The sequence below is a fragment of the Medicago truncatula genome, chromosome 8, assembly GCF_003473485.1.
Source record: "Medicago truncatula cultivar Jemalong A17 chromosome 8, MtrunA17r5.0-ANR, whole genome shotgun sequence".
Classification (NCBI taxonomy): Eukaryota; Viridiplantae; Streptophyta; class Magnoliopsida; order Fabales; family Fabaceae; genus Medicago; species Medicago truncatula.
The window spans coordinates 29,636,955-29,649,006 of record NC_053049.1 but is presented as its reverse complement, the minus strand read 5'-3'; the positions used below and the strand labels follow the sequence as shown (position 1 = coordinate 29,649,006).

General features: G+C 30.4%; 4 protein-coding genes across 4 annotated transcripts; all 4 read left to right on the top strand.

Annotated features, from left to right (window-relative positions):
- The first annotated feature begins 68 nt into the window (after positions 1-68).
- LOC120577535 (uncharacterized) lies at positions 69-1,031 on the top strand. Its single transcript, XM_039829112.1, has one exon. The coding sequence runs from the start codon at positions 69-71 to the stop codon at positions 1,029-1,031; it is 963 nt and encodes a 320-aa protein (XP_039685046.1).
- Positions 1,032-2,335: 1,304 nt separating this feature from the next.
- On the top strand, positions 2,336-3,298 carry LOC120577534 (uncharacterized). The gene has a single exon (XM_039829111.1). It carries the CDS (start codon positions 2,336-2,338, stop codon positions 3,296-3,298), a length of 963 nt encoding a protein of 320 aa, XP_039685045.1.
- A 1,305-nt stretch (positions 3,299-4,603) lies between these two features.
- Positions 4,604-5,521, top strand: LOC120577533 (uncharacterized). The gene has a single exon (XM_039829110.1). It carries the CDS (start codon positions 4,604-4,606, stop codon positions 5,519-5,521), a length of 918 nt encoding a protein of 305 aa, XP_039685044.1.
- Positions 5,522-6,773: 1,252 nt separating this feature from the next.
- On the top strand, positions 6,774-7,736 carry LOC120577532 (uncharacterized). The gene has a single exon (XM_039829109.1). It carries the CDS (start codon positions 6,774-6,776, stop codon positions 7,734-7,736), a length of 963 nt encoding a protein of 320 aa, XP_039685043.1.
- The last annotated feature ends 4,316 nt before the right edge of the window (positions 7,737-12,052 follow it).

Here is a 12,052-nt window from a genome sequence, read left to right as displayed (position 1 = left end):
TTTCATAATCACTTCCCACATTCAATTAACCTTATAACAACACATCTCAAACTCGTAATTGAAACAAAATGCAGAAAACAGGCTCAAATAATATTGAGATCCTAAGAGTGCAAGCTCTATCAATTCTCTGCACACCCCACCCTTTTCTTGAATTTTCTGGGTTTGCTCCCATTCCAGATAAAGTTGATTCAATTCGTAGCAGAAAACAACAAATTAAGAACGACACTCTTTTTGATTTTGATGGCTCTTCTCCCGTTCAAGATAAAGTTGATCCATTTTGTAGTACAAAACAACAAATTGACAACGACGCTTTTCTTGATTTTGATGGCTTTTCTCCAGCTGAAGATAAAGTCGATATATATAATAGAAGTAAAGAACAAAGGCAAGACAATGATGAAGAAAATATTGAAGAAGGAGAGTTTAGTTTTGCATGCACCAAAGTCCGAGGACTGCATATATTTGCCGATGAGATATTTGAAAATGGAAAAATACGACAAATACCACACACTTTTGACCAATCTCTATTCATCTATCCCACCTCAAACAATAATGTCTCACATCTTCGACCACCACTAAAGAAGATCTTTATTAAGAATTCCGTAAATCGACACTCAATGCTAGGTGGTATTTCAAAAGAATCTCAAAACGAGTCATTGCAGAATATGACAATGGTGGAGATAAAGGCTTCGAATGAGTGTTACGAAAAAAGCAACTCCACAGGGTCATCAAATTTGTGGAAATTTAGACAAAACATGAATCTTCGAAGTAACAGCGACCATAAGGATTCATTAGTTTTATTGAATGCTTCGGATCCAAAAAATTCCAGAAAGCCAAAGGTAGAAAACATTGTTAATAAAAAGAGGAAGGATGAAAAACACAAAAATGGATTATCAGCTTACGAGAAGTTGTACGTGTCTAATAAAACAAGGAAGGATAGTAACAAAAGAAGATCATTTTTGCCTTACAAACGCCAGTTATTGGGGCTCTTTACCAACATGAATGGATTGAGTAGGAACCTGCACCCCTTTTGAGTTTGAATTGCCAAGTTTTCTCGTGTTGGGGTACATATGATTTTTGACATAGTAGAATACTTTAATGTACATAAAAATCAGCTAATTAGCAATAGGCTTTGTTTCTCTGATTATGAAAATCAAGAGTTCTAATTTCCCCGCATGATAATGTAGAGTGAATGATCTAATGTTTGTTTATATAATACACATTTTCATGTGTATCTCATTAAATAGAAACACGTGTTAAACATGTTTTTTTAATCATATTACAAGTTTTATGATTACTACGTACTAAAGAAACTTTTTTTTCTCAGTTGCAACTTGGAACAACGCATTGTTTTCCTTTTTTACTAATAAAAAATTTTAATAATAAAAAAAAATATTTAAACGTTAGTCAGATCTGAAGTTCATACAAGCAAAACATATGTAGCTTATTTATAATCTTTAAAGAATGCAATATGGTATATTATATAGATCATAAACAAATTTGGAAAACAGAATATACATAAGAAAATCATAAATGCTATATAATAAAATCTCATACTTAATTAAAAAATTTGTTTTCTCCTCTTCTTATGAATCATCCCGTGCATTAGAATATTGTGGAAAAATGAGTGAAAAACATTTCGACTTAATATATGTTCAACATGTTCCTTCTATTATCTTTATAAATCTATAAAACTATTTAGAGCATGTAACAATAACAACATATCGTAATTTTTATTTTGTTTTTGAGTAACATATCTTATTTTTTAGTGTTCTCATAAAGATTTATTACATGATTCTTGTAATATCTTTTTTAATATATATGCTATGTAATGACAATATTCTGATTTAAATTTGTATGACCTTTCCAAGTGAATTCATTTTTTTTTTCTCAACCAAAGAGTAAATCATAAATTAATAACGTACTTAATTAGTAACAACTAACAAGCGAACACATGGAGGTTGCACTTGTGTGTGTTCTGTTGAAATGCTTAGAAAACATAACAGTGGTCGAACAACTCACTAAAAGAGGGTAAATTGTTGTAAAGCCCAATATAATTTCCTAATTTAAAAAAAAAAATAACTAAACCGTTTCAATTAAATTTGATAAGCAACAAATGTAAGGTATAACATAAAAAGACATTGGCAACTTCTTAACACTCTTTCATACCTTCCATGTGTAACTACATCCTAAAATATCCAAGTTAACTGAGTGTCGTTTAACAACCATAATTCATCATTTCGTAGCTGTTTGTTTATATATATTTCAAATTTCATAATCACTTCCCACATTCAATTAACCTTATAACAACACATCTCAAACTCGTAATTGAAACAAAATGCAGAAAACAGGCTCAAATAATATTGAGATCCTAAGAGTACAAGCTCTATCAATTCTCTGCACACCCCACCCTTTTCTTGAATTTTCTGGGTTTGCTCCCATTCCAGATAAAGTTGATCCAATTCGTAGCAGAAAACAACAAATTAAGAACGACACTCTTTTTGATTTTGATGGCTCTTCTCCCGTTCAAGATAAAGTTGATCCATTTTGTAGTACAAAACAACAAATTGACCACGACGCTTTTCTTGATTTTGATGGCTTTTCTCCAGCTGAAGATAAAGTCGATATATATAATAGAAGTAAAGAACAAAGGCAAGACAATGATGAAGAAAATATTGAAGAAGGAGAGTTTAGTTTTGCATGCACCAAAGTCCGAGGACTGCATATATTTGCCGATGAGATATTTGAAAATGGAAAAATACGACAAATACCACACACTTTTGACCAATCTCTATTCATCTATCCCACCTCAAATAATAATGTCTCACATCTTCGACCACCACTAAAGAAGATCTTTATTAAGAATTCCGTAAATCGACACTCAATGCTAGGTGGTATTTCAAAAGAATCTCAAAACGAGTCATTGCAGAATATGACAATGGTGGAGATAAAGGCTTCGAATGAGTGTTACGAAAAAAGCAACTCCACAGGGTCATCAAATTTGTGGAAATTTAGACAAAACATGAATCTTCGAAGTAACAGCGACCATAAGGATTCATTCGTTTTATTGAATGCTTCGGATCCAAAAAATTCCAGAAAGCCAAAGGTAGAAAACATTGTTAATAAAAAGAGGAAGGATGAAAAACACAAAAATGGATTATCAGCTTACGAGAAGTTGTACGTGTCTAATAAAACAAGGAAGGATAGCAACAAAAGAAGATCATTTTTGCCTTACAAACGCCAGTTATTGGGGCTCTTTACCAACATGAATGGATTGAGTAGGAACCTGCACCCCTTTTGAGTTTGAATTGCCAAGTTTTCTCGTGTTGGCAGTACATATGATTTTTGACATAGTAGAATACTTTAATGTACATAAAAATCAGCTAATTAGCAATAGGCTTTGTTTCTCTGATTATGAAAATCAAGAGTTCTAATTTCCTCGCATGATAATCTAGAGTGAATGATCTAATGTTTGTTTATATAATACACATTTTCATGTGTATCTCATTAAATAGAAACACGTGTTAAACATGTTTTTTTAATCATATTACAAGTTTTATGATTACTATGTACTAAAGAAACTTATTTATCTCAGTTACAACTTGGAACAACACATTGTTTTCCTTTTTTATTAACAAAAAATTTTAATAATAAAAAAAAATATTTAAAGGTTAGTCAGATCTGAAGTTCATACAAGCAAAACATATGTAGCTTATTTATAATCTTTAAAGAATGCAATATGGTATATTATATAGATCAAAAACAAATTTGGAAAACAGAATATACATAAGAAAATCATAAATGCTATATAATAAAATTTTGTACTTAATTAAAAAATTTATTTTCTCGTCTTCTTATGAATCATCCCGTGCATTAGAATATTGTGGAAAAATGAGTGAAAAACATTTCGAGTTAATATATGTTCAACATGTTCCTTCTATTATCTTTATAAATCTACAAAACTATTTAGAGCATGTAACAATAACAACATATCGTAATTTTTATTTTGCTTTTGAGTAACATATCTTATTTTTTAGTGTTCTTATAAAGATTTAATTACATGATTCTTGTAATATCTTTTTTAATATATATGCTATGTAATGACAATATTCTGATTTAAATTTGTATGACCTTTCCAAGTGAATTCTTTTTTTTTTTCTCAACCAAAGAGTAAATCATTAATAAATAACGTACTTAATTAGTAGCAACTAACAAGCGAACACATGGAGGTTGCACTTGTGTGTGTTATGTTGAAATGCTTAGAAAACATAACAGTGGTCGAACAACTCACTAAAAGAGGGTAAATTGTTGTAAAGCCCAATATAATTTCCTAATTTTAAAAAGAAATAACTAAACCGTATCGATTAAATTTGATAAGCAACAAATGTAAGGTATAACATAAAAAGACATTGGCAACTTCTTAACACTCTTTCACACCTTCCATGTGTAACTACATCCTAAAATATCCAAGTTAACCGAGTGTCGTTTGACAACCATAATTCATCATTTTGTAGCTGTTTGTTTATATATATTTCAAATTTCTTAATCACTTCCCACATTCAATTAACCTTATAACAACACATCTCAAACTCGTAATTGAAACAAAATGCAGAAAACAGGCTCAAATAATATTGAGATCCTAAGAGTGCAAGCTCTATCAATTCTCTGCACACCCCACCCTTTTCTTGAATTTTCTGGGTTTGCTCCCATTCCAGATAAAGTTGATTCAATTCGTAGCAGAAAACAACAAATTAAGAACGACACTCTTTTTGATTTTGATGGCTCTTCTCCCGTTCAAGATAAAGTTGATCCATTTTGTAGTACAAAACAACAAATTGACAACGACGCTTTTCTTGATTTTGATGGCTTTTCTCCAGCTGAAGATAAAGTCGATAGATATAATAGAAGTAAAGAACAAAGGCAAGACAATGATGAAGAAAATATTGAAGAAGGAGAGTTTAGTTTTGCATGCACCAAAGTCCGAGGACTGCATATATTTGCCGATGAGATATTTGAAAATGGAAAAATACGACAAATACCACACACTTTTGACCAATCTCTATTCATCTATCCTACCTCAAATAATAATGTCTCACATCTTCGACCACCACTAAAGAAGATCTTTATTAAGAATTCCGTAAATCGACACTCAATGCTAGGTGGTATTTCAAAAGAATCTCAAAACGAGTCATTGCAGAATATGACAATGGTGGAGATAAAGGCTTCGAATGAGTGTTACGAAAAAAGCAACTCCACAGGGTCATCAAATTTGTGGAAATTTAGAGTTTTATTGAATGCTTCGGATCCAAAAAATTCCAGAAAGCCAAAGGTAGAAAACATTGTTAATAAAAAGAGGAAGGATGAAAAACACAAAAATGGATTATCAGCTTACGAGAAGTTGTACGTGTCTAATAAAACAAGGAAGGATAGCAACAAAAGAAGATCATTTTTGCCTTACAAACGCCAGTTATTGGGGCTCTTTACCAACATGAATGGATTGAGTAGGAACCTGCACCCCTTTTGAGTTTGAATTGCCAAGTTTTCTCGTGTTGGGGTACATATGATTTTTGACATAGTAGAATACTTTAATGTACATAAAAATCAGCTAATTAGCAATAGGCTTTGTTTCTCTGGTTATGAAAATCAAGAGTTCTAATTTCCCCGCATGATAATGTAGAGTGAATGATCTAATGTTTGTTTATATAATACACATTTTCATGTGTATCTCATTAAATAGAAACACGTGTTAAACATGTTTTTTTAATCATATTACAAGTTTTATGAATAGTACGTACTAAAGAAACTTTTTTTTCTCAGTTACCACTTGGAACAACGCATTGTTTTCCTTTTTTACTAATAAAAAATTTTAATAATAAAAAAATATATTTAAAGGTTAGTCAAATCTAAAGTTCATACAAGCAAAACATATGTAGCTTATTTATAATCTTTAAAGAATGCAATATGGTATATTATATAGATCAAAAACAAATTTGGAAAACAGAATATACATAAGAAAATCATAAATGCTATATAATAAAATTTTGTACTTAATTAAAAAATTTATTTTCTCGTCTTCTTATGAATCATCCCGTGCATTAGAATATTGTGGAAAAATGAGTGAAAAACATTTCGAGTTAATATATGTTCAACATGTTCCTTCTATTATCTTTATAAATCTACAAAACTATTTAGAGCATGTAACAATAACAACATATCGTAATTTTTATTTTGCTTTTGAGTAACATATCTTATTTTTTAGTGGTATTATAAAGATTTAATTACATGATTCTTGTAATATCTTTTTTAATATATATGCTATGTAATGACAATATTCTGATTTAAATTTGTATGACCTTTCCAAGTGAATTCTTTTTTTTTTTTCTCAACCAAAGAGTAAATCATTAATAAATAACGTACTTAATTAGTAGCAACTAACAAGCGAACACATGGAGGTTGCACTTGTGTGTGTTCTGTTGAAATGCTTAGAAAACATAACAGTGGTCGAACAACTCACTAAAAGAGGGTAAATTGTTGTAAAGCCCAATATAATTTCCTAATTTTAAAAAGAAATAACTAAATCGTATCGATTAAATTTGATAAGCAACAAATGTAAGGTATAACATAAAAAGACATTGGCAACTTCTTAACACTCTTTCGCACCTTTCATGTGTAACTACATCCTAAAATATCCAAGATAACCGAGTGTCGTTTGACAACCATGATTCATCATTTCGTAGCTGTTTGACAACACATCTCAAACTCGTAATTGAAACAAAATGCAGAAAACAGGCTCAAATAATATTGAGATCCTAAGAGTGCAAGCTCTATCAATTCTCTGCACACCCCACCCTTTTCTTGAATTTTCTGGGTTTGCTCCCATTCCAGATAAAGTTGATTCAATTCGTAGCAGAAAACAACAAATTAAGAACGACACTCTTTTTGATTTTGATGGCTCTTCTCCCGTTCAAGATAAAGTTGATCCATTTTGTAGTACAAAACAACAAATTGACAACAACGCTTTTCTTGATTTTGATGGCTTTTCTCCAGTTGAAGATAAAGTCGATAGATATAATAGAAGTAAAGAACAAAGGCAAGACAATGATGAAGAAAATATTGAAGAAGGAGAGTTTAGTTTTGCATGCACCAAAGTCCGAGGACTGCATATATTTGCCGATGAGATATTTGAAAATGGAAAAATACGACAAATACCACACACTTTTGACCAATCTCTATTCATCTATCCCACCTCAAATAATAATGTCTCACATCTTCGACCACCACTAAAGAAGATCTTTATTAAGAATTTCGTAAATCGACACTCAATGCTAGGTGGTATTTCAAAAGAATCTCAAAACGAGTCATTGCAGAATATGACAATGGTGGAGATAAAGGCTTCGAATGAGTGTTACGAAAAAAGCAACTCCACAGGGTCATCAAATTTGTGGAAATTTAGACAAAACATGAATCTTCGAAGTAACAGCGACCATAAGGATTCATTAGTTTTATTGAATGCTTCGGATCCAAAAAATTCCAGAAAGCCAAAGGTAGAAAACTTTGTTCATAAAAAGAGGAAGGATGAAAAACACATAAATGGATTATCAGCTTACGAGAAGTTGTACGTGTCTAATAAAACAAGGAAGGATAGCAACAAAAGAAGATCATTTTTGCCTTACAAACGCCAGTTATTGGGGCTCTTTACCAACATGCATGGATTGAGTAGGAACCTGCACCCCTTTTGAGTTTGAATTGCCAAGTTTTCTCGTGTTGGGAGTACATATGATTTTTGACATAGTAGAATACTTTAATGTACATTAAAATCAGCTAATTAGCAATAGGCTTTGTTTCTCTGATTATGAAAATCAAGAGTTCTAATTTCCTCGCATGATAATGTAGAGTGAATGATCTAATGTTTGTTTATATAATACACATTTTCATGTGTATCTCATTAAATAGAAACACGTGTTAAACATGTTTTTTTAATCATATTACAAGTTTTATGAATAGTACGTACTAAAGAAACTTTTTTTTCTCAGTTACCACTTGGAACAACGCATTGTTTTCCTTTTTTACTAATAAAAAATTTTAATAATAAAAAAATATATTTAAAGGTTAGTCAAATCTAAAGTTCATACAAGCAAAACATATGTAGCTTATTTATAATCTTTAAAGAATGCAATATGGTATATTATATAGATCAAAAACAAATTTGGAAAACAGAATATACATAAGAAAATCATAAATGCTATATAATAAAATTTTGTACTTAATTAAAAAATTTATTTTCTCGTCTTCTTATGAATCATCCCGTGCATTAGAATATTGTGGAAAAATGAGTGAAAAACATTTCGAGTTAATATATGTTCAACATGTTCCTTCTATTATCTTTATAAATCTACAAAACTATTTAGAGCATGTAACAATAACAACATATCGTAATTTTTATTTTGCTTTTGAGTAACATATCTTATTTTTTAGTGTTCTTATAAAGATTTAATTACATGATTCTTGTAATATCTTTTTTAATATATATGCTATGTAATGACAATATTCTGATTTAAATTTGTATGACCTTTCCAAGTGAATTCTTTTTTTTTTTTCTCAACCAAAGAGTAAATCATTAATAAATAACGTACTTAATTAGTAGCAACTAACAAGCGAACACATGGAGGTTGCACTTGTGTGTGTTCTGTTGAAATGCTTAGAAAACATAACAGTGGTCGAACAACTCACTAAAAGAGGGTAAATTGTTGTAAAGCCCAATATAATTTCCTAATTTTAAAAAGAAATAACTAAATCGTATCGATTAAATTTGATAAGCAACAAATGTAAGGTATAACATAAAAAGACATTGGCAACTTCTTAACACTCTTTCGCACCTTCCATGTGTAACTACATCCTAAAATATCCAAGTTAACCGAGTGTCGTTTGACAACCATAATTCATCATTTCGTAGCTGTTTGACAACACATCTCAAACTCGTAATTGAAACAAAATGCAGAAAACAGGCTCAAATAATATTGAGATCCTAAGAGTGCAAGCTCTATCAATTCTCTGCACACCCCACCCTTTTCTTGAATTTTCTGGGTTTGCTCCCATTCCAGATAAAGTTGATTCAATTCGTAGCAGAAAACAACAAATTAAGAACGACACTCTTTTTGATTTTAATGGCTCTTCTCCCGTTCAAGATAAAGTTGATCCATTTTGTAGTACAAAACAACAAATTGACAACGACTCTTTTTTTTATTTTGATGGCTTTTAAAGTCGATCCATATTATAGAACCAAAGAACAAATGCAGGACAATGATGAAGAAAATGTTGAAGAAAGAGAGTTTAATGTTGCATGCACCAAAGTTCAAGGACTGCATATATATATTTTTGCCGATGAGACGTTTGAAAATGGAAAAATGCGACAAATACCACACACTTTTGACCAATCTCTATTCATTTATCCCACATCAAATAATAATGTCTCACATCTTCATGTAACATCCCGCTAAATTCTCAACAGATTGCGATGTCGGAGAACGTATGAAAAATGTTTTTGAAAATTAATTAACGAGGAATACTTAACCTGCAGTGGCCAATAAACACACACGTTCAGTTATCAGTGTCGGCTTTAGTGGTCTGAGCAAATATTTTAGAAAAGGGTACTAAGGTACTTTCACCTTGTCCTTATAAATAGGCCAAACTCACCTAACTCCTTCATTCTATCTCTTCATTTCTCTCACTAGCTAAAGACTACTCCTCTCCTCTCTTCTTTCATTCTCGTTCTCCTCCCTCCTCACCATTATCCACACTTTTCTTCCCAAATCAATGAAAATCAAACCTTATGTGTGTGGAATTGATCAACTTCTTCATTTGGGTCAAAGGGTAACACAAAATTATTTTTCCCCTTTCATTCCTATGGTAAGCGAATCCCCATCATTCCACAACTTGTCAAATCTTCACTTCCTCCTTTGATGCACTTGCATGTGTTTAACCCATATAAATTCATCTATTTGAAAGTATATTAAAGCAAAGTTAAGCTTATTATTTCCCTTCCTTTTTGAATTGTCAAATTTTCTCATATTGGGAGTACATTTGATTTTTGACATGCTAGAATACTTTAATGTACATAACATAAGCTAATTAATAATAGGTTTTGTTTCTCTCATTATGAAAATCAAGAGTTCTAATTCCTTTGCATGATAATGTATAGTGAAGGATGTAATGTTTGTTTATATAATACACAATTTCATGTGTATCTTATTAAATTGAAACATGTGGTAAACATGTTTTTTAATTATATCCAAATTAACTCAGAAGGAAACACGAAACATGATAAGGAATATAAACATTTGATTTCATCTAACACTCTCATCGCCCTAGTAGTATTTAAATGTATTCTTTAAGAACATATTTGGTATTTTCAATAGAAGAGCTATAAATATATATATTTTAGAGTTAAATATGTTTTTGGTCTCTATAAATATATCAACTTTTTATTTTAGTCTCTTTAAAATTTTCCTTCAAGTTTTAGTCCCTATAAAATTTTCAATCTTTACTTTTGGTCCCCCGTTTAAAGTAAACTCATATGTAGAATTCATATTTTTAAATAAAATTTTGCAGAAAAATGTATAATATTATAAGTATCTCTCCCAAAAAAAATTAGAATTTTTTACCAAAACATGAATTAAATATGAATTTTTATATGTTTGGAGATAAAAAAATTCATATTTAATTCATGTTTTGTTAAAAAAATTCTAATTTATTTTGGGAGTGATTTTTACAATATTCCATACATTTCTGCACAATTACAAAAGTAGTGATTGAAAATTTTATAGGGACTAAAATTTGAAGGAAAATTTTAGAGGGACTAAAACGAAAAGTTGGTATATTTATAGGGACCAAAAACATATTTAACCCTATATTTTAATATATAATTATATATTTGAAAATGTTTAGTGCACCATCCATCACAAGTGTTCTACTTGACAACCTTATGGTAAATCCAATTGAGTCGGTAGTTATCAAAAACAGTGTGTACAACAAGTTTCAAACCACTTTTATCTACCATTATATAGGTTTATAACCAAAATAATGGAACAATGAGTGTTTAATAATTATAATTTACAACTTCTTTAGATTAGTAAATGTGGGTTCTACAATTTTTTTTATAAGGCCAATGGAAAGGTTAGACATGAAAGAAAAATTAAAACATCTTAATTAGGTTGGCATCCAACTGGATTCTACAATAGGTTTGTTGTCATCTCAAACAGAGTAAATGTTATGAAGAGATACTAAAAAGGAAGAAAAAATTGGTTACATCATCAATAGACCAACAATTTTAAAATACCCTATGTCAAAATTAATAAACTCAAACAAATCAAAATCATATAACCTTAAATTTTTATCATCTTAAAAAAAAATCAAAATCCCCGAATTCTCCATCAATCTTGATTAACCTAAATCAAATAAACCCAAAATCATCTTCCCACAAACCGGAGCCTAAAAATCCCTATAGCCCCTTCATCACAAACTCTCTTGCTCTCCTTCTATTTCATAACCTTTTATCTCTTAAAATCCCCAACACATGCCCTCTCTCTCTTCATATAATACGTTCTCTCTCCCTCTCCTAGTTTTGTTTTCTATCCATATCAGTTTTGCTCTCTCTTGCAATATGTAGTCTCAATTTTGTTCTCAAATACAAAGATAAACAACACAAAAAACATTGAAAAGGGTTCACAAATTAGAAACAACGACGACAACAAACCCGAAACAATATTATTTTGTTTGTACACTTTTCAACCAAATTCAACAAATGAAGATGAGAATTTGTGGATCAGTGGTGGAATTTGAATCACAAAATAAACTAATAACCGAAAAACATCTTCACACAAAAAAACGGAAGGGGTTAGGGATTTTAGGCAAATTTGTTTTGGGTTATTCAAGGTAAAATTAGGGTATAATGAGATGATGAACATAATTGAACCCAATGAATGAAGGAGAAAGAGAATCAAAATATTTGTGTTAATTAAATTAAATAAATGTTTATCATTTTTTTAAAAGATTAAAG

What these genes read in the sequence shown, in the direction of transcription:
- LOC120577534 (XM_039829111.1), top strand. Translation starts at nt 2,336, where the DNA reads ATGCAGAAAACAGGCTCAAATAATATTGAGATCCTAAGAGTACAAGCT.
- LOC120577533 (XM_039829110.1), top strand. Translation starts at nt 4,604, where the DNA reads ATGCAGAAAACAGGCTCAAATAATATTGAGATCCTAAGAGTGCAAGCT.
- LOC120577535 (XM_039829112.1), top strand. Translation starts at nt 69, where the DNA reads ATGCAGAAAACAGGCTCAAATAATATTGAGATCCTAAGAGTGCAAGCT.
- LOC120577532 (XM_039829109.1), top strand. Translation starts at nt 6,774, where the DNA reads ATGCAGAAAACAGGCTCAAATAATATTGAGATCCTAAGAGTGCAAGCT.